Source organism: Salmo salar, chromosome ssa17 (genome assembly GCF_905237065.1).
Source record: "Salmo salar chromosome ssa17, Ssal_v3.1, whole genome shotgun sequence".
Lineage (NCBI taxonomy): Eukaryota > Metazoa > Chordata > Actinopteri > Salmoniformes > Salmonidae > Salmo > Salmo salar.
Window position 1 is genome coordinate 33,405,946 of NC_059458.1, and position 23,614 is coordinate 33,429,559.

The 23,614-nt window shown below is 41.4% G+C and overlaps 1 protein-coding gene across 4 annotated transcripts in view; it reads left to right on the forward strand.

Moving 5' to 3' along the window:
- LOC106600438 (cyclin-dependent kinase-like 5) overlaps positions 1-23,614 on the forward strand; it is a 162,005-nt gene that overhangs the window by 85,941 nt on the left and 52,450 nt on the right. For all 4 annotated transcript variants that reach the window (XM_045699512.1, XM_045699511.1, XM_045699509.1 and 1 more), the window contains exon 2: positions 7,812-7,846. Coding sequence is in view for 3 of the 4 variants with exons in the window: in XM_045699511.1 (XP_045555467.1) it covers positions 7,812-7,846 (35 nt within the window). In the remaining variant the exon portion in view is untranslated. The remainder of the gene's footprint in view (positions 1-7,811; positions 7,847-23,614) is intronic.

A 23,614-nucleotide genomic window follows, 5' to 3' on the forward strand; every position in this document is an offset into this window, starting at 1 on the left:
CTATCCACTGACTATAAACTGACTATAAACTGACTATAAACTGACTATAAACTGACTATAAACCGACTATCCACTGACTATCAAACTGACTATAAACTGACTATAAACTGACTATCCACTGACTATAAACTGACTATCAACTGACTATAAACTGACTATAAACTGACTATCCACTGACTATAAACTGACTATAAACCGACTATAAACTGACTATAAACTGACTATAAACTGACTATCCACTGACTATAAACTGACTATCAAACTGACTATAAACTGACTATAAACTGACTATAAACTGACTATCCACTGACTATAAACTGACTATAAACTGACTATAAACTGACTATAAACTGACTATAAACCGACTATCCACCGACTATAAACTGACTATAAACCGACTATAAACTGACTATAAACCGACTATCCACCGACTATAAACCGACTATCAACTGACTATCAAACCGACTATAAACTGACTATAAACCGACTATCCACCGACTATAAACTGACTATCCACTGACTATAAACTGACTATAAACTGACTATAAACTGACTATCCACTGACTATAAACCGACCATCCACCGACTATAAACTGACCATAAACTGACTATCCACTGACTATAAACCGACTATAAACTGACTATAAACCGACTATAAACTGACTATCCACTGACTATAAACCGACTATCCACTGACTATAAACTGACTATCAACCGACTATCAACTGACTATAAACTGACTATCCACTGACTATAAACTGACTATAAACTGACTATAAACTGACTATAAACTGACCATAAACCGACTATAAACCGACTATCCACCGACTATCAAACCGACTATAAACTGACTATAAACTGACTATAAACTGACTATCCACTGACTATAAACCGACTATAAACTGACTATAAACTGACTATCACCGACTATCAAACTGACTATACAACTGACTATAAACCGACTATAAACTGACTATAAACTGACTATAAACTGACTATAAACTGACTATCCACCGACTATAAACTGACTATAAACTGACTATAAACTGACTATCCACTGACTATAAACTGACTATCCACTGACTATAAACTGACTATAAACTGACTATCCACTGACTATAAACTGACTATCAACCGACTATAAACTGACTATAAACCGACTATAAACTGACTATCCACCGACTATAAACTGACTATAAACTGACTATAAACCGACTATAAACCGACTATCAACTGACTATCCACTGACTATAAACTGACTATAAACTGACTATAAACTGACTATAAACTGACTATCCACTGACTATCAACTGACTATCAACTGACTATAAACTGACTATAAACTGACTATAAACTGACTATCCACTGACTATAAACTGACTATAAACTGACTATCCACTGACTATCCACTGACTATCCACCAACTATCCACTGACTATAAACTGACTATCCACTGACTATAAACTGACTATAAACTGACTTTCCACTCACTATAAACTGACTATCCACTGACTATAAACTGACTATCAACTGACTATAAACTGACTATAAACTGACTATAAACTGACTATCCACTGACTATAAACTGACTATAAACTGACTATAAACTGACTATAAACTGACTATCCACTGACTATAAACTGACTATCCACTGACTATCCACTGACTATCAACTGACTATCCACTGACTATAAACTGACTATCAACTGACTATAAACTGACTATAAACTGACTATAAACTGACTATCCACTGACTATAAACTGACTATAAACTGACTATAAACTGACTATAAACTGACTATCCACTGACTATAAACTGACTATAAACTGACTATAAACTGACTATAAACTGACTATCCACTGACTATCAAACTGACTATAAACTGACTATAAACTGACTATAAACTGACTATCCACCGACTATAAACTGACTATAAACCGACTATCAACTGACTATAAACTGACTATCCACTGACTATAAACTGACTATCAACCGACTATCCACCGACTATAAACTGACTATCCACTGACTATAAACCGACTATAAACTGACTATAAACTGACTATAAACTGACTATCCACTGACTATAAACCGACTATCCACTGACTATAAACTGACTATAAACCGACTATCCACCGACTATCACTGACTATAAACTGACTATCCACTGACTATAAACCGACTATAAACCGACTATCCACTGACTATAAACTGACTATAAACCGACTATAAACTGACTATCCACTGACTATAAACTGACTATCAACTGACTATAAACTGACTATAAACCGACTATCCAACTGACTATAAACCGACTATAAACTGACTATAAACTGACTATCCACTGACTATAAACTGACTATAAACTGACTATAAACTGACTATAAACTGACTATAAACTGACTATCCACTGACTATCCAAACTGACTATAAACTGACTATAAACTGACTATAAACTGACTATCCACTGACTATAAACCGACTATCAACTGACTATAAACTGACTATAAACTGACTATAAACTGACTATCCACTGACTATAAACTGACTATAAACTGACTATAAACTGACTATAAACTGACTATCCACTGACTATCCACCGACTATAAACTGACTATCCACTGACTATAAACCGACTATAAACTGACTATAAACTGACTATCCACTGACTATAAACTGACTATCAACCGACTATAAACTGACTATAAACTGACTATAAACTGACTATCCACTGACTATAAACTGACTATAAACTGACTATAAACCGACTATCCACTGACTATAAACTGACTATCAACCGACTATCCACTGACTATAAACTGACTATCCACTGACTATAAACTGACTATAAACCGACTATAAACCGACTATAAACCGACTATAAACCGACTATCCACTGACTATAAACTGACTATAAACTGACTATAAACTGACTATAAACTGACTATCCACTGACTATAAACCGACTATAAACTGACTATAAACTGACTATAAACTGACTATAAACTGACTATCCACTGACTATAAACTGACTATCAACTGACTATAAACCGACTATAAACTGACTATAAACTGACTATCCACCGACTATAAACCGACTATAAACTGACTATAAACTGACTATAAACTGACTATCCACTGACTATAAACCGACTATCCACTGACTATAAACTGACTATCCACCGACTATAAACTGACTATAAACTGACTATAAACCGACTATAAACTGACTATCCACCGACTATAAACTGACTATCCACCGACTATAAACTGACTATCAACTGACTATAAACTGACTATAAACTGACTATAAACTGACTATCCACTGACTATAAACTGACTATAAACTGACTATAAACTGACTATAAACTGACTATCCACTGACTATCCACTGACTATAAACTGACTAACAACTGACTATAAACTGACTATAAACTGACTATAAACTGACTATCCACTGACTATAAACTGACTATAAACTGACTATAAACTGACTATCCACTGACTATAAACTGACTATCCACTGACTATAAACTGACTATAAACTGACTATCCACTGACTATCCACTGACTATAAACTGACTATCCACTGACTATAAACTGACTATAAACTGACTATCCACTGACTATAAACTGACTATAAACTGACTATAAACTGACTATCCACTGACTATCAACTGACTATCCACTGACTATCCACTGACTATCAACTGACTATCCACTGACTATAAACTGACTATAAACTGACTATAAACTGACTATAAACTGACTATCCACTGACTATAAACTGACTATAAACTGACTATAAACTGACTATAAACTGACTATCCACTGACTATCCACTGACTATAAACTGACTATAAACTGACTATAAACTGACTATAAACTGACTATCCACTGACTATCCACTGACTATCAACTGACTATCAACTGACTATAAACTGACTATAAACTGACTATAAACTGACTATCCACCAACTATAAACTGACTATAAACTGACTATCCACCGACTATAAACTGACTATCCACCAACTATCCACTGACTATAAACTGACTATCCACTGACTATAAACTGACTATAAACTGACTTTCCACTCACTATAAACTGACTATCCACTGACTATAAACTGACTATCAACTGACTATAAACTGACTATAAACTGACTATAAACTGACTATCCACTGACTATCAACTGACTATCAACTGACTATCAACTGACTATAAACTGACTATAAACCGACTATCCACTGACTATAAACTGACTATAAACTGACTATCCACTGACTATAAACTGACTATCCACAAACTATCCACTGACTATAAACTGACTATCCACTGACTATAAACTGACTATAAACTGACTTTCCACTCACTATAAACTGACTATCCACTGACTATAAACTGACTATCAACTGACTATAAACTGACTATAAACTGACTATAAACTGACTATCCACTGACTATAAACTGACTATAAACTGACTATAAACTGACTATAAACTGACTATAAACTGACTATCCACTGACTATAAACTGACTATCCACTGACTATCCACTGACTATCAACTGACTATCCACTGACTATAAACTGACTATCAACTGACTATAAACTGACTATAAACTGACTATAAACTGACTATAAACTGACTATCCACTGACTATAAACTGACTATAAACTGACTATAAACTGACTATAAACTGACTATCCACTGACTATCCACTGACTATAAACTGACTATAAACTGACTATAAACTGACTATAAACTGACTATCCACTGACTATCCACTGACTATCAACTGACTAACAACTGACTATAAACTGACTATAAACTGACTATAAACTGACTATCCACTGACTATAAACTGACTATAAACTGACTATAAACTGACTATAAACTGACTATCCACTGACTATCCACTGACTATCCACCAACTATCCACTGACTATAAACTGACTATCCACTGACTATAAACTGACTATAAACTGACTATCCACTCACTATAAACTGACTATCCACTGACTATAAACTGACTATCCACTGACTATAAACTGACTATCCACTGACTATAAACTGACTATAAACTGACTATCCACTGACTATCCACTGACTATAAACTGACTATAAACTGACTATAAACTGACTATAAACTGACTATCCACTGACTATCCACTGACTATCAACTGACTATCAACTGACTATAAACTGACTATAAACTGACTATAAACTGACTATCCACTGACTATAAACTGACTATAAACTGACTATATACTGACTATCCACTGACTATAAACTGACTATCCACTGACTATAAACTGACTATAAACTGACTATCCACTGACTATCCACTGACTATAAACTGACTATCCACTGACTATAAACTGACTATAAACTGACTATCCACTGACTATAAACTGACTATAAACTGACTATAAACTGACTATCCACTGACTATCAACTGACTATCCACTGACTATCCACTGACTATCAACTGACTATCCACTGACTATAAACTGACTATAAACTGACTATAAACTGACTATAAACTGACTATCCACTGACTATAAACTGACTATAAACTGACTATAAACTGACTATAAACTGACTATAAACTGACTATCCACTGACTATCCACTGACTATAAACTGACTATAAACTGACTATAAACTGACTATAAACTGACTATCCACTGACTATCCACTGACTATCAACTGACTATCAACTGACTATAAACTGACTATAAACTGACTATAAACTGACTATCCACTGACTATAAACTGACTATAAACTGACTATCCACTGACTATCCACTGACTATCCACCAACTATCCACTGACTATAAACTGACTATCCACTGACTATAAACTGACTATAAACTGACTATAAACTGACTATAAACTGACTATCCACTGACTATAAACTGACTATCCACTGACTATAAACTGACTATAAACTGACTATAAACTGACTATAAACTGACTATAAACTGACTTTCCACTCACTATCAACTGACTATCCACTGACTATAAACTGACTATCAACTGACTATAAACTGACTATAAACTGACTATAAACTGACTATCCACTGACTATAAACTGACTATAAACTGACTATAAACTGACTATAAACTGACTATAAACTGACTATCCACTGACTATCCACTGACTATAAACTGACTATAAACTGACTATAAACTGACTATCCACTGACTATCCACTGACTATCAACTGACTAACAACTGACTATAAACTGACTATAAACTGACTATAAACTGACTATCCACTGACTATAAACTGACTATAAACTGACTATAAACTGACTATAAACTGACTATCCACTGACTATCCACTGACTATCCACCAACTATCCACTGACTATAAACTGACTATCCACTGACTATAAACTGACTATAAACTGACTATCCACTCACTATAAACTGACTATCCACTGACTATAAACTGACTATCCACTGACTATAAACTGACTATCCACTGACTATAAACTGACTATAAACTGACTATCCACTGACTATAAACTGACTATCCACTGACTATAAACTGACTATCCACTGACTATCAACTGACTATAAACTGACTATAAACTGACTATCCACTGACTATAAACTGACTATAAACTGACTATAAACTGACTATCCACTGACTATAAACTGACTATTCACTGACTATCCACTGACTATAAACTGACTATCCACTGACTATAAACTGACTATCCACTGACTATAAACTGACTATCCACTGACTATCCACTGACTATAAACTGACTATCCACTGACTATAAACTGACTATCCACTGACTATCCACTGACTATAAACTGACTATCCACTGACTATAAACTGACTATCCACTGACTATAAAATGACTATCCACTGACTATAAAATGACTATCCACTGACTATAAAATGACTATCCACTGACTATCCACTGACTATCAACTGACTAGTGACTGACTGGTCATGTTGTAATGTCATGTTGGTAATGGAGGAATCATGTTGCTCTGACAGCATCTGTCAGAATGCTACAAAGCAGTGGGCCTCCCAAGTGGCGCTGCGGTCTAAGGCACTGCATCACAGTGCTAGCTGTGCCACTAGAGATCGTGGTTCGAGTCCAGGCTCTGTCGCAGCCAGCCGCGACTGGGAGACCTATGGGGCGGTGCACAATTGGCCCAGCGTCGTCTGGGTTAGTGGAGGGTTTGGCTGGCAGGGATGTCCTTGTCCCATCGCTCTCTAGCAACTCCTGTAGCCGGGCGCATGCACGCTGACACGGTCGCAAGGGGCAGGGTGTTTCCTCTGACACATTGGTGTGGCTGGCTTGTCAAGAAGCAGTACGGCTTGGTCGGGTTGTGTTTTGGAGGACGCACGGCCCTCGACCTTCGGCTCTCCTGAGTTCGTACGGGAGTTGCAGCGATGAGACAAGACTGTAACTACCAATTGGATATCACAAAATTGGGGAGAAAAAGGGTAAACAACATTTTTTTATATATAAATAAATAAAAAACAAAGCCAGAAAGCCAAATGAAGGGTTCACAATTGAAGTCTTCATCTTTGAAATATGGATGAGCATAAAGTGGGCATGAGCTGAGGTGCATGACATCTCCCAAGACCGTTTCTTCACCCTTGAATGACCACAGAACATACAGAGCTCCAGTTCACTCATCTAAACCTTGTTTAGAGAATATCAACTCTTTATAGTAGGATTTCCCAACGTTTTTAGCTGAACCATTAATACAAATATAACTCATGTTTGGATAAGTCCCTGTTACTAACCGTTCTCCTCTCTTCTCTCTCCAGGAGCCTATGGAGTAGTCCTGAAGTGCAGGCATAAGGTAAGACCATGACGGAATCATTGTCACACAGTTGATTCTTCAGGTCCTCAAGTCTCATGTAAAATACACAGTAACATTTTACTCTTATTCCTTAAGGTATACATGTTAATAACAGGTTCTCTTCATTCTTAAGGTATAAATGCTCATAACAGGTTCTCTTCATCCTTAAGGTATACATGCTCATAACAGGTTCTCTTTATCCTTAAAGGTCCTCTTAGTGATCCCTTCCCGCAATGGGATTGATTTGACAACACCCAGTGAAATTGCAGGGCGCTAAATTCAAACAACAGAAATCTCATAATTAAAATTCCTCAAACATACAAGTATTATACACCATTTTAAAGATAAACTTCTTGTTAATCCAACCACAGTGTCCAATTTCAAAAAGGCTTTACGGCGAAAGCATGCGATTATGTTAGGTCAGCGCCTAGTCACAAAAAAACATACAGCCATTTTCCAGCCTAAGAGAGGAGTCACAAAAAGCAGAAATAGAGATAAAATTCATCACTAACCTTTGATGATCTTCGTCAGATGGCACTCATAGGACTTCATGTTACACAATACATGTATGTTTTGTTCGATAAAGTTCATATTTATATCCAAAAATCTCAGTTTACATTGGCGCGTTATGTTCAGTAATGTTTTGCCTCCAAAACATCCGGTGAATTTGCAGAGCCACATCAATTTACAGAAATACTCATCATAAACTTTGATGAAAGATACAAGTGTTATACATAGGATTAAAGATACACTTCTCCTTAATGCAACCGCTGTGTCAGATTTCAAAAAAGCTTTACGGCGAAAGCACACCATGCGATAATCTGAGTACAGCGCTCAGCCACCAAAACAAGCCATACAGATACCCGCCATGTTTCAGAGTCAGTAAAAGTCAAAAATAGCGTTATAAATATTCACTTACCTTTGATGATCTTCATCGGAATGCACTCCCAGGAATCCCAGTTCCACAATAAATGTTTGTTTTGTTCGATAAAGTTCATCTTTATATCCAAATACCTCCTTTTTGTTCGCGTTTTTAGTTCACTAATCCAAGTGCACAAAGTCCAGACGAAAAGTCAAAAAAGTTCCATTAAAGTTCGTAGAAACTTGTCAAACGATGTTTCTAATCAATCTTTAGGATGTTTTTATTATAAATCTCAATAATATTCCAACCAGACAATTCCGTTGTCATTAGAAAGGAAAGAGAACGGATCCCGCGCCCAAGGCCACGCGCGATAAACAACTCATGGCTTTCAGCTGAGCCACTTACTGTGAGTGGTCTTATTCCTTCCCCTTTCACAATAGAAGCCTGAAACGACGTTCTAAAGACTGTTGCCATCTAGTGGAAGCCTTAGGAAGTGCAATCTGACCCCATTTACACTGGATATTGCATAGGCAATCACTTGAAAAACTACAACCTCAGATTTCCCACTTCCTGGTTGGATTTTTCTCAGGTTTTCGCCTGCCATATGAGTTCTGTTATACTCACAGACATCATTCAAACAGTTTTAGCAACTTCAGAGTGTTTTCTATCCAAATATACTAATAATATGCATATCCTAGCTTCTGGGCCTGAGTAGCAGGCAGTTTACTCTGGGCACGCTTTTCATCCGGACGTGAAAATACTGCCCCCTAGCCCAAAGACATTATTAAAGGTGCAATATGCTGAAACCGCTTTCCTGGTTGCTAAAATTCGAATAGTTTGCCTAATTTCAGTTTATGTGACAGAACAAGCAAGTATAGTTTAGAGAATCATTGTACCATCTAAAGAGCTGTGAAATATATTTTCCATAACCAAAAATACTGTATTTTCAGCTGTTTGAAGCTGGTGTACAAAATCGAAAGTAAAAGACGCAAAAAAAATTTACTTAAGAATGGGAAGTATAGAAATAGAGCACATAGAACAGATCTACTGCTTCTTAGACTTGATTTCACTGAGAATGACAGATTTATATAAACACATTTCTATGTGAATTTAGTCAGGTCACCCAAAAAATGACATATTTCATCTTTACGGTATACATGCTCATAACAGGTAATAATGCATTATACCTGTTGGCTATAGTAAACAAGGCCATGCACAGACCTTTTCGGGGGAATGTGCGCAAACAAAAAAGGGCACGCACACAATGTTTTGCCGCAACCGCGGCACAGACTCATTGAGCTATTATTAGAAGAAGAGGGGAAAGCAGCGCCATCTGAGGAGTAAAGTATTCAGATAAACTGTTTAGAATATTGAAGGCAGTGTGATGTTACAGCTATATTTGGACATCTAGCCAGAAGCCACCCAAACCAGGCCTGTCTAAATATGACCATGATCAATCACATCGCCAGGTAGACTATTGTTCTGGCAAAGATGAGTCACTATTTTATATGATAAACTCAGTCCTACTCTATTTTTGCCGAGGAAAACTGGAGGAAATGAAACAAAATATTGGTCACTACCCACTGGGCACAGTTTAAGGTCTAAAATTCTAAAATTGATGAAATAGTTGTTTTTTCTCATTAATCTACCCACAATACCCCATAATGACAAAGCAAATACAGATTTTTATACATTTTTTCAAATGTATAAAATGTTTTTTTTTTTAAATATCACATTTACATAAGTATTCAGACCCTTTACTCAGTGCTTTGATGAAGCACATTTGGCAGCAATTACAGCCTCAGGTCTTCTTGGGTATAATGCTACAAGCTTGGCACACCTGTATTTGGGGAGTTTCTCCCATTCTTCTCTGCAGATCCTCTCAAGCTCTGTCAGATTGGTTGGGGAGCGTCGCTGCACAGCTATTTTCAGGTCTCTCCAGAGATGTTGGATCGGGTTCAAGTCTGTGCTCTGGCTGGGCCAATCAAGGACATTCAGAGACTTGTCCCTAAGCCACTCCTGCGTTGTCTTGGCTGTGTGCTTAGGGTCGTTGTCCTGTTGGAAGGTGAACCTTCGACCCTGTATGAGGTCCTGAACGCTCTAGAGCAGGTTTTCATGAAGGATCTCTGTACTTTGGTCCGTTCATCTTTCCCTCGGTCTTGACTTGTCTCCCAGTCCCTGCCGCTGAAAAACATCCCCACAGCGTGATGCTGCCACCACCATGCTTCACCGTAGGGATGGTAATGGCTAGGTGATGAGCGGTGCCTGATTTCCTCCAGACGTGACTCTTGGTATTCAGAGCGAAGAGTTCAATCTTGGTTTCATCAGACCATAAAATCTTGTTTCTCATGGTCTGAGAGTCCTTAAGGTGCCTTTTGCCAAACTCCAAGTGGGCTGTCATGTGCCTTTTATTGAGTGGCTTCCGTCTGCTCACTCTACCATAAAGACCTGATTGGTGGAGTGCTGCAGAGATGGTTGTCCTTCTGGAAGGTTCTCCCATTTCCACAGAGGAACTCTGGAGCTCTGTCAGAGTGACCATCGGGTTCTTGGTCACCTCCCTGACAAAGGCCCTTCTCCCCCGATTGCTGGGTGTTGTTTGGCAGGGCGGCCAGCTCTAGGAAGAGTTTTGGTGGTTCCAAACCTCTTCCATTTAAGAATGATGGAGGCCACTGTGTTCTTGGGGGCCTTCAATGCTTCCCCAGATCTTTGCCTCAACACAATCCTGTCTCAGAGCTCTACGGACAATTCCTTCAATCTCATGGCTTGGTTTTTGCTCTGACATGCACTGTCAACAATGGGTCCTTATATAGACAGGTGTGTGCCTTTCCAAATCATGTCCAATCAATAGAATTTACCACAGGTGGGCTCCAATGAAGTTGTAGAAACATCTCAAGGATGATACAATGGAAAGAGGATGCACCTGAGCACAATTTAGAGTCTCATAGCAAAGGGTCTGAATACTTATGTAAATAAGGTATTTCAGTTTTTATGTTTTATACGTTTGTAAAACATTTTTTTCCATTTAATCCATTTTAGAATAAGGCTGTAACGTAACAAAATGTGGAATAAGTGAAGGGGTCTGAATACTGTCTGAATGCACTGTATGCCCGTTACAGTATGTGGGTTCTGATGAAAGGACGTCATGTTTTTAAAAGAGATTAATCCTGCAGAGATCTATAGACAGGCAGAATCTGATACAGGGCTGATCTATTTCTTTGATGGAATGTGTGGTGTGCAAAAGTCAACTTTTGGTCATTGTATTCACGGGGACATATTTTGATGTGATATGTGTTCTCCCTGAATGGTTACCCATGAAATTGGCTACACCAGTGTTGGCTACACCTGATGATTAGGCCCTGACATAAAACCCAGTGTAGTTTGGAACAATTGGATCAACTTACTGATTCACTACATGGAAATCATGTTGAACTCACAACAAACCTTCTAGTTTATTGATAGTTGTCCAGGGCACAGCAACATAACCTTCTAGTTTATTGATAGTTGTCCAGGGCACAGCAACAGAACCTTGTAGTTTATTGATAGTAGTCCAGGGCAGAGCAACAGAAACATGTAGTTTATTGATAGTAGTCCAGGGCAGAGCAACAGAAACATGTAGTTTATTGATAGTAGTCCAGGGCAGAGCAACAGAAACATGTAGTTTATTGATAGTTGTCCAGGGCAGAGCAACATAACCTTGTAGTTTATTGATAGTTGTCCAGGGCAGAGCAACAGAACCTTGTAGTTTATTGATAGTTGTCCAGGGCAGAGCAACAGAACCTTGTAGTTTATTGATAGTAGTCCAGGGCAGAGCAACAGAAACGTGTAGTTTATTGATAGTAGTCCAGGGCAGAGCAACAGAACCTTGTAGTTTATTGATAGTAGTCCAGGGCAGGGCAACAGAACCTTGTAGTTTATTGATAGTAGTCCAGGGCAGGGCAGAGCAACAGAACCTTGTAGTTTATTGATAGTAGTCCAGGGCAGGGCAGAGCAACAGAACCTTGTAGTTTATTGTTAGTAGTCCAGGGCAGGGCAGAGCAACAGAACCTTGTAGTTTATTGATAGTAGTCCAGGGCAGAGCAACAGAACCTTGTAGTTTATTCATAGTAGTCCAGGGCAGGGCAACAGAACCTTGTAGTTTATTGATAGTAGTCCAGGGCAGGGCAGAGCAACAGAACCTTGTAGTTTATTGATACTAGTCCAGGGCAGGGCAGAGCAACAGAACCTTGTAGTTTATTGATAGTAGTCCAGGGCAGGGCAGAGCAACAGAACCTTGTAGTTTATTCATAGTTGTCCAGGGCAGGGCAGAGCAACAGAACCTTGCAGTTTATTGATAGTAGTCCAGGGCACAGCAACATAACCTTGTAGTTTATTGATAGTAGTCCAGGGCAGGGCAACAGAACCTTGTAGTTTATTGATAGTAGTCCAGGGCAGGGCAGAGCAACAGAACCTTGTAGTTTATTGATAGTTGTCCAGGGCAGGGCAGAGCAACGGAACCTTGTAGTTTATTGATAGTAGTCCAGGGCAGGGCAGAGCAACAGAACCTTGTAGTTTATTGATAGTAGTCCAGGGCAGGGCAGAGCAACAGAACCTTGTAGTTTATTGATAGTAGTCCAGGGCAGGGCAGAGCAACAGAACCTTGTAGTTTATTGATAGTAGTCCAGGGCAGGGCAGAGCAACAGAACCTTGTAGTTTATTGATAGTTGTCCAGGGCAGAGCAACAGAACCTTGTAGTTTATTGATAGTAGTCCAGGGCAGAGCAACAGAACCTTGTAGTTTATTGATAGTAGTCCAGGGCAGGGCAGAGCAACAGAACCAAGGTCAATCAGTAGCAGTGTTGGTAACGTGGACCTTTAACCGTTGACATCATCAACTCCGCATCATATTGATTAGTTAGGCTACAGCCAAACCTGTATTGATCATCTCTTAGTTGGTCAGTTGATCAGGCCTGGGGAGAAACTATTTGGAGCAAGGGGAAAAGTTAATATAGTGCGTCCCAAATGGCACCCTATTCCGTATATAGTGCGCTACTTTTGACCAGGGCTCATAGGGCCCATAGGGATCTGGTCTAAAGTAGTGCACCAAATAGAGAATAGGGTGCCATTTTAGAAGCTTGCAATAGTTTTAGTAGGCAGACACCTCCATTCAGAGGTTGGGAAATGATTTACTAATTGAATTAAATTAACTATTCAAGTCAGAATCATAATAAAATCATAATATCTGGACTAATTTGCAATGAGGCTAAATCATTTGAATGAAAAGTTCACTAAAGTTTCTCTGCAATATACAGGCCATGTCCCAGAAAATATTTTCCAGTCCAAGTTACCTCTTATCTCAATTATTGCCATTATGCTAATGTTCCCCAATAGCCTCTCAGAAATCCTGTTATGAAGTGTATTTTTAGCCTGAAACTTTTTTAGTGGAAAGGGGTTTCCTGAATCCTGATGAATATCCTGATGAATATGAATATGAAATGGGACCCTATTCCCTACATAGTGTCCTACTTTTGACCAGACCCTATGTAGGACCTGGTCAAATGTATTGCACTATATAGGGAATAGGGTCCCATTTCGGATGCAGCCTTGGTCAAAGCCATCATGCAGAACAGCACCCACCTCAGTAGCTGAATCTTTTAGAAGATGTTTCAGATGAAACCTAACAGAATCACCTCAGTAGATGAATCTTTTAGAACATGTTTCAGATGAAACCTAACAGAATCACCTCAGTAGATGAATCTTTTAGAACATGTTTCAGATGAAACCTAACAGAATCACCTCAGTAGATGAATCTTTTAGAACATGTTTCAGATGAAACCTAACAGAATCACCTCAGTAGATGAATCTTTTAGAACATGTTTCAGATGAAACCTAACAGAATCACCTCAGTAGATGAATCTTTTAGAACATGTTTCAGATGAAACCTAACAGAATCACCTCAGTAGATGAATCTTTTAGAACATGTTTCAGATGAAACCTAACAGAATCACCTCAGTAGATGAATCTTTTAGAACGTGTTTCAGATGAAACCTAACAGAATCACCTCAGTAGGTTGGTCAGCCTGTCAATCAAGAGACCAAACATTCTTTTGACAAATGATAAATTCTCACCAAGCATTAAATTCTATTAGGTTTCATCTGAAACATGTTCTAAAAGATTCAGCTACTGAGGTGATTCTGTTAGGTTTCATCTGAAACATGTTCTAAAAGATTCATTGTCTTGATGAAAGGGTATTTTACTTTGTTCAAGTTTGTTTACCATTCTCTCATTCTTTCTTTGGATGGAGAAACGGAGAGATGGAGGGGCTCTCCTCTCCTCCCTGTGATTGTGTCATCTACATGTGTTGTTCCTGGCTGGTCTATTTTGAGACAGCAGAGAGAGACTGCATCTTTTCATTTGTCTTTTCTTTCCCAGACGCGTTTCTGTTTGCACAGTTGGGCACAGCTGTGGACACTTGTGCTTGTGCTCCAGCTCCCCCAAACCAAACTCAACTCTGGGCATGGCTTTCAGCTCACAACTCATAGCAAACACGTCCTTTCTTGTATGGGGGCTGAAAATAATTTGTAGTTGAATTAGCCTATGTTTCACTTCACCATCCATTCTGAGGAAGACTGGGGCGCAGGTAGCCTAGTGGTTAGAGCTGACAAGGTAAAAATCGGTTGTTCTGCTCTTGAACAAGGCAGTTAACCTGCTGTCATTGTAAGTAAGAATTTGTTCTTAACTGACTTGCCTAGTTAAATAAATAAAAAATACGTTTGGAGTGACTGCAGACACAACATGACTAATGTTATGCTTCACTTGCTAGTCACACGTTCTGAACAACGGCTAACTTACTTGTTGCACTTTTGATCTTTGTGAGGGGGTGTGGTTACTGGCTGTCCTTATGAAGAGAACTGTAGGTGGAGTTACTGGCTAGTGTCCTTATGAAGAGAACTGTAGGAGGTGGAGGTACTGGCTAGTGTCCTTATGAAGAGAACTGTAGGAGGTGGAGGTACTGGCTAGTGTCCTTATGAAGAGAACTGTAGGAGGTGGAGTTACTGGCTAGTGTCCTTATGAAGAGAACTGTAGGAGGTGGAGTTACTGGCTAGCGTCCTTATGAAGAGAACTGTAGGAGGTGGAGGTACTGGCTAGTGTCCTTATGAAGAGAACTGTAGGAGGTGGAGTTACTGGCTAGTGTCCTTATGAAGAGAACTGTAGGAGGTGGAGTTACTGGCTAGTGTCCTTATGAAGAGAACTGTAGGAGGTGGAGTTACTGGTTAGTGTCCTTATGAAGAGAACTGTAGGAGGTGGAGGTACTGGCTAGTGTCCTTATGAAGAGAACTGTAGGAGGTGGAGTTACTGGCTAGTGTCCTTATGAAGAGAACTGTAGGAGGTGGAGTTACTGGCTAGTGTCCTTATGAAGAAAACTGTAGGAGGTGGAGTTACTGGCTAGTGTCGTCCTGTGTTATTTTGTAGTGTAGCAGTGTAGTCTAATAGTCCCTGTGTTATCCTGTAGTGTAGTAGTGTAGTCTAATAGTCCCTGTGTTATCCTGTAGTGTAGCAGTGTAGTCTAATAGTCCCTGTGTTATCCTGTAGTGTAGCAGTGTAGTCTAATAGTCCCTGTGTTATCCTGTAGTGTAGCAGTGTAGTCTAATAGTCCCTGTGTTATCCTGTAGTGTAGCAGTGTAGTCTAATAGTCCCTGTGTTATCCTGTAGTGTAGCAGTGTAGTCTAATAGTCCCTGTGTTATCCTGTAGTGTAGCAGTGTAGTCTAATAGTCCCTGTGTTATCCTGTAGTGTAGCAGTGTAGTCTAATAGTGCCTGTGTTATCCTGTAGTGTAGCAGTGTAGTCTAATAGTCCCTGTGTTATCCTGTAGTGTAGCAGTGTAGTCTAATAGTCCCTGTGTTATCCTGTAGTGTAGCAGTGTAGTCTAATAGTCCCTGTGTTATTTTGTAGTGTAGCACTGTAGTCTAATAGTCCCTGTGTTATCCTGTAGTGTAGCAGTGTGATCTTTTCCTGGGGAGGGGCTTAGGAAGACAGTCAGGCAGGCAGGGGACGGGTGAATGGATGAGGGCACATTGGATTTGTTCTGCCAGGCCTCGTTGCACTGTAGTCCCCACTGTAGTACTGACTGACATCCAGGGTGAAGCTATAGAGGCCCAGGCAGCTCAGTTCAAGGAGTTTAAACAGTGATAACTTGGATTTGTTTGTGTCTCTAACCTGCATTTCTCTGACAGAACTGTTATGGCATCTATTGGTTACTAGGGATGGCCATGAGCACTGAACGGAGGTCACAACTCCATCTATTGGTTACTAGGGATGGCCATGAGTACTGGAATGAACGTCACAACTCCATCTATTGGTTACTAGGGATGGCCATGAGTACTGAACGGGCGTCAAAACTCCATCTATTGGTTACTAGGGATGGCCATGAGTACTCGAATGGACGTCACAACTCCATCTATTTCTTACTAGGGATGGCCATGAGTACTGAACGGAGGTCACAACTCCATCTATTGGTTACTAGGGATGGCCATGAGTACTGAACGGACGTCACAACTCCATCTATTGGTTACTAGGGATGGCAATGAGTACTGAACGGAGATCACAACTCCATCTATTGGTTACTAGGCATGGCCATGAGTACTGAACGGACGTCACAACTCTATCTATTGGTTACTAGGGATGGCCATGAGTACTCGAATGGACGTCACAACTCCATCTATTGGTTACTAGGGATGGCCATGAGTACTGAACGGGCGTCAAAACTCCATCTATTGGTTACTAGGGATGGCCATGAGTACTCGAATGGACGTCACAACTCCATCTATTTCTTACTAGGGATGGCCATGAGTACTGAACGGAGGTCACAACTCCATCTATTGGTTACTATGGATGGCCATGAGCACTGAACGGAGGTCACAACTTCATCTATTGGTTACTAGGGATGGCCATGAGCACTGAACGGAGGTCACAACTCCATCTATTGGTTACTAGGGATGGCCATGAGCACTGAACGGAGGTCACAACTCCATCTATTGGTTACTAGGGATGGCCATGAGTACTCGAATGAACGTCACAACTCCATCTATTGGTTACTAGGGATGGCCATGAGTACTGAACGGGCGTCAAAACTCCATCTATTGGTTACTAGGGATGGCCATGAGTACTCGAATGGACGTCACAACTCCATCTATTTCTTACTAGGGATGGCCATGAGTACTGAACGGAGGTCACAACTCCATCTATTGGTTACTAGGGATGGCCATGAGTACTGAACGGACGTCACAACTCCATCTATTGGTTACTAGGGATGGCCATGAGTACTGAACGGAGATCACAACTCCATCTATTGGTTACAAGGCATGGCCATGAGTACTGAACGGACGTCACAACTCCATCTATTGGTTACTAGGGATGGCCATGAGTACTCGAATGGACGTCACAACTCCATCTATTGGTTACTAGGGATGGCCATGAGTACTGAACGGGGGTCAAAACTCCATCTATTGGTTACTAGGGATGGCCATGAGTACTCGAATGGACGTCACAACTCCATCTATTTCTTACTAGGGATGGCCATGAGTACTGAACGGAGGTCACAACTCCATCTATTGGTTACTATGGATGGCCATGAGCACTGAACGGAGGTCACAACTTCATCTATTGGTTACTAGGGATGGCCATGAGCACTGAACGGAGGTCACAACTCCATCTATTGGTTACTAGGGATGGCCATGAGTACTGAACGGACGTCACAACTCCATCTATTGGTTACTAGGGATGGCCATGAGTACTGAACGGAGGTCACAACTCCATCTATTGGTTACTAGGGATGGCCATGAGTACTGAATGGACGTCACAACTCCATCTATTGGTTACTAGGGATGGCCATGAGTACTGAACGGAGGTCACAACTCCATCTATTGGTTACTAGGGATGGCCATGAGTACTCGAATGGACGTCACAACTCCATCTATTGGTTACTAGGGATGGCCATGAGTACTGAACGGAGGTCACAACTCCATCTATTGGTTACTAGGGATGGCCATGAGTACTCGAATGGACGTCACAACTCCATCTATTGGTTACTAGGGATGGCCATGAGTACTGAACGGGCGTCACAACTCCATCTATTGGTTACTAGGGATGGCCATGAGTACTGAACGGGCGTCACAACTCCATCTATTGGTTACTAGGGATGGCCATGAGTACTCGAATGGACGTCACAACTCCATCTATTTGTTACTAGGGATGGCCATGAGCACTGAACGGACGTCACAACTCCATCTATTGGTTACTAGGGATGGCCATGAGTACTGAACGGACGTCACAACTCCATCTATTGGTTACTAGGGATGGCCATGAGTACTCGAATGAACGTCACAACTCCATCTATTGGTTACTAGGGATGGCCATGAGTACTGAACGGGCGTCAAAACTCCATCTATTGGTTACTAGGGATGGCCATGAGTACTCGAATGGACGTCACAACTCCATCTATTTCTTACTAGGGATGGCCATGAGTACTGAACGGAGGTCACAACTCCATCTATTGGTTACTAGGGATGGCCATGAGTACTGAACGGACGTCACAACTCCATCTATTGGTTACTAGGGATGGCCATGAGTACTGAACGGAGATCACAACTCCATCTATTGGTTACAAGGCATGGCCATGAGTACTGAACGGACGTCACAACTCCATCTATTGGTTACTAGGGATGGCCATGAGTACTCGAATGGACGTCACAACTCCATCTATTGGTTACTAGGAATGGCCATGAGTACTGAACGGGCGTCAAAACTCCATCTATTGGTTACTAGGGATGGCCATGAGTACTCGAATGGACGTCACAACTCCATCTATTTCTTACTAGGGATGGCCATGAGTACTGAACGGAGGTCACAACTCCATCTATTGGTTACTATGGATGGCCATGAGCACTGAACGGAGGTCACAACTTCATCTATTGGTTACTAGGGATGGCCATGAGCACTGAACGGAGGTCACAACTCCATCTATTGGTTTCTAGGGATGGCCATGAGTACTGAACGGACGTCACAACTCCATCTATTGGTTACTAGGGATGGCCATGAGTACTGAACGGAGATCACAACTCCATCTATTGGTTACTAGGGATGGCCATGAGTACTGAACGGACGTCACAACTCCATCTATTGGTTACTAGGGATGGCCATGAGTACTGAACGGAGGTCACAACTCCATCTATTGGTTACTAGGGATGGCCATGAGTACTCGAATGGACGTCACAACTCCATCTATTGGTTACTAGGGATGGCCATGAGTACTGAACGGAGGTCACAACTCCATCTATTGGTTACTAGGGATGGCCATGAGTACTCGAATGGACGTCACAACTCCATCTATTGGTTACTAGGGATGGCCATGAGTACTGAACGGGCGTCACAACTCCATCTATTGGTTACTAGGGATGGCCATGAGCACTGAACGGAGGTCACAACTCCATCTATTGGTTACTAGGGATGGCCATGAGTACTCGAATGGACGTCACAACTCCATCTATTTGTTACTAGGGATGGCCATGAGCACTGAACGGACGTCACAACTCCATCTATTGGTTACTAGGGATGGCCATGAGTACTGAACGGACGTCACAACTCCATCTATTGGTTACTAGGGATGGCCATGAGTACTGAACGGAGATCACAACTCCATCTATTGGTTACTAGGGATGGCCATGAGTACTGAACGGAGGACACAACTCCATCTATTGGTTACTAGGGATGGCCATGAGTACTGAACGGACGTCACAACTCCATCTATTGGTTACTAGGGATGGCCATGAGTACTGAACGGGCGTCACAACTCCATCTATTGGTTACTAGGGATGGCCATGAGCACTGAACGGACGTCACAACTCCATCTATTGGTTACTAGGGATGGCCATGAGTACTGAACGGAGGTCACAACTCCATCTATTTGTTACTAGGGATGGCCATGAGCACTGAACGGAGGTCACAATTCCATCTATTGGTTACTAGGGATGGCCATGAGTACCTGAATGGACGTCACAACTCCATCTATTGGTTACTAGGGATGGCCATGAGTACTGAACGGAGATCACAACTCCATCTATTGGTTACTAGGGATGGCCATGAGTACTGAACGGACGTCACAACTCCATCTATTGGTTACTAGGGGATGGCCATGAGCACTGAACGGAGGTCACAACTCCATCTATTGGTTACTAGGGATGGCCATGAGTACTCGAATGGATGTCACAACTCCATCTATTGGTTACTAGGGATGGCCATGAGTACTGAACGGGCGTCAAAACTCCATCTATTGGTTACTAGGGATGGCCATGAGTACTCGAATGGACGTCACAACTACATCTATTTGTTACTAGGGATGGCCATGAGTACTGAACGGACGTCAAAACTCCATCTATTGGTTACTAGGGATGGCCATGAGTACTCGAATGGACGTCACAACTCCATCTATTGGTTACTAGGGATGGCCATGAGTACTGAACGGGCGTCAAAACTCCATCTATTGGTTACTAGGGATGGCCATGAGTACTCGAATGGACGTCACAACTCCATCTATTTCTTACTAGGGATGGCCATGAGTACTGAACGGAGGTCACAACTCCATCTATTGGTTACTAGGGATGGCCATGAGTACTGAACGGACGTCACAACTCCATCTATTGGTTACTAGGGATGGCCATGAGTACTGAACGGAGATCACAACTCCATCTATTGGTTACAAGGCATGGCCATGAGTACTGAACGGACGTCACAACTCCATCTATTGGTTACTAGGGATGGCCATGAGTACTCGAATGGACGTCACAACTCCATCTATTGGTTACTAGGGATGGCCATGAGTACTGAACGGGGGTCAAAACTCCATCTATTGGTTACTAGGGATGGCCATGAGTACTCGAATGGACGTCACAACTCCATCTATTTCTTACTAGGGATGGCCATGAGTACTGAACGGAGGTCACAACTCCATCTATTGGTTACTATGGATGGCCATGAGCACTGAACGGAGGTCACAACTTCATCTATTGGTTACTAGGGATGGCCATGAGCACTGAACGGAGGTCACAACTCCATCTATTGGTTACTAGGGATGGCCATGAGTACTGAACGGACGTCACAACTCCATCTATTGGTTACTAGGGATGGCCATGAGTACTGAACGGAGATCACAACTCCATCTATTGGTTACTAGGGATGGCCATGAGTACTGAACGGACGTCACAACTCCATCTATTGGTTACTAGGGATGGCCATGAGTACTGAACGGAGGTCACAACTCCATCTATTGGTTACTAGGGATGGCCATGAGTACTCGAATGGACGTCACAACTCCATCTATTGGTTACTAGGGATGGCCATGAGTACTGAACGGAGGTCACAACTCCATCTATTGGTTACTAGGGATGGCCATGAGTACTCGAATGGACGTCACAACTCCATCTATTGGTTACTAGGGATGGCCATGAGTACTGAACGGGCGTCACAACTCCATCTATTGGTTACTAGGGATGGCCATGAGCACTGAACGGAGGTCACAACTCCATCTATTGGTTACTAGGGATGGCCATGAGTACTCGAATGGACGTCACAACTCCATCTATTTGTTACTAGGGATGGCCATGAGCACTGAACGGACGTCACAACTCCATCTATTGGTTACTAGGGATGGCCATGAGTACTGAACGGACGTCACAACTCCATCTATTGGTTACTAGGGATGGCCATGAGTACTCGAATGAACGTCACAACTCCATCTATTGGTTACTAGGGATGGCCATGAGTACTGAACGGGCGTCAAAACTCCATCTATTGGTTACTAGGGATGGCCATGAGTACTCGAATGGACGTCACAACTCCATCTATTTCTTACTAGGGATGGCCATGAGTACTGAACGGAGGTCACAACTCCATCTATTGGTTACTAGGGATGGCCATGAGTACTGAACGGACGTCACAACTCCATCTATTGGTTACTAGGGATGGCCATGAGTACTGAACGGAGATCACAACTCCATCTATTGGTTACAAGGCATGGCCATGAGTACTGAACGGACGTCACAACTCCATCTATTGGTTACTAGGGATGGCCATGAGTACTCGAATGGACGTCACAACTCCATCTATTGGTTACTAGGAATGGCCATGAGTACTGAACGGGCGTCAAAACTCCATCTATTGGTTACTAGGGATGGCCATGAGTACTCGAATGGACGTCACAACTCCATCTATTTCTTACTAGGGATGGCCATGAGTACTGAACGGAGGTCACAACTCCATCTATTGGTTACTATGGATGGCCATGAGCACTGAACGGAGGTCACAACTTCATCTATTGGTTACTAGGGATGGCCATGAGCACTGAACGGAGGTCACAACTCCATCTATTGGTTTCTAGGGATGGCCATGAGTACTGAACGGACGTCACAACTCCATCTATTGGTTACTAGGGATGGCCATGAGTACTGAACGGAGATCACAACTCCATCTATTGGTTACTAGGGATGGCCATGAGTACTGAACGGACGTCACAACTCCATCTATTGGTTACTAGGGATGGCCATGAGTACTGAACGGAGGTCACAACTCCATCTATTGGTTACTAGGGATGGCCATGAGTACTCGAATGGACGTCACAACTCCATCTATTGGTTACTAGGGATGGCCATGAGTACTGAACGGAGGTCACAACTCCATCTATTGGTTACTAGGGATGGCCATGAGTACTCGAATGGACGTCACAACTCCATCTATTGGTTACTAGGGATGGCCATGAGTACTGAACGGGCGTCACAACTCCATCTATTGGTTACTAGGGATGGCCATGAGCACTGAACGGAGGTCACAACTCCATCTATTGGTTACTAGGGATGGCCATGAGTACTCGAATGGACGTCA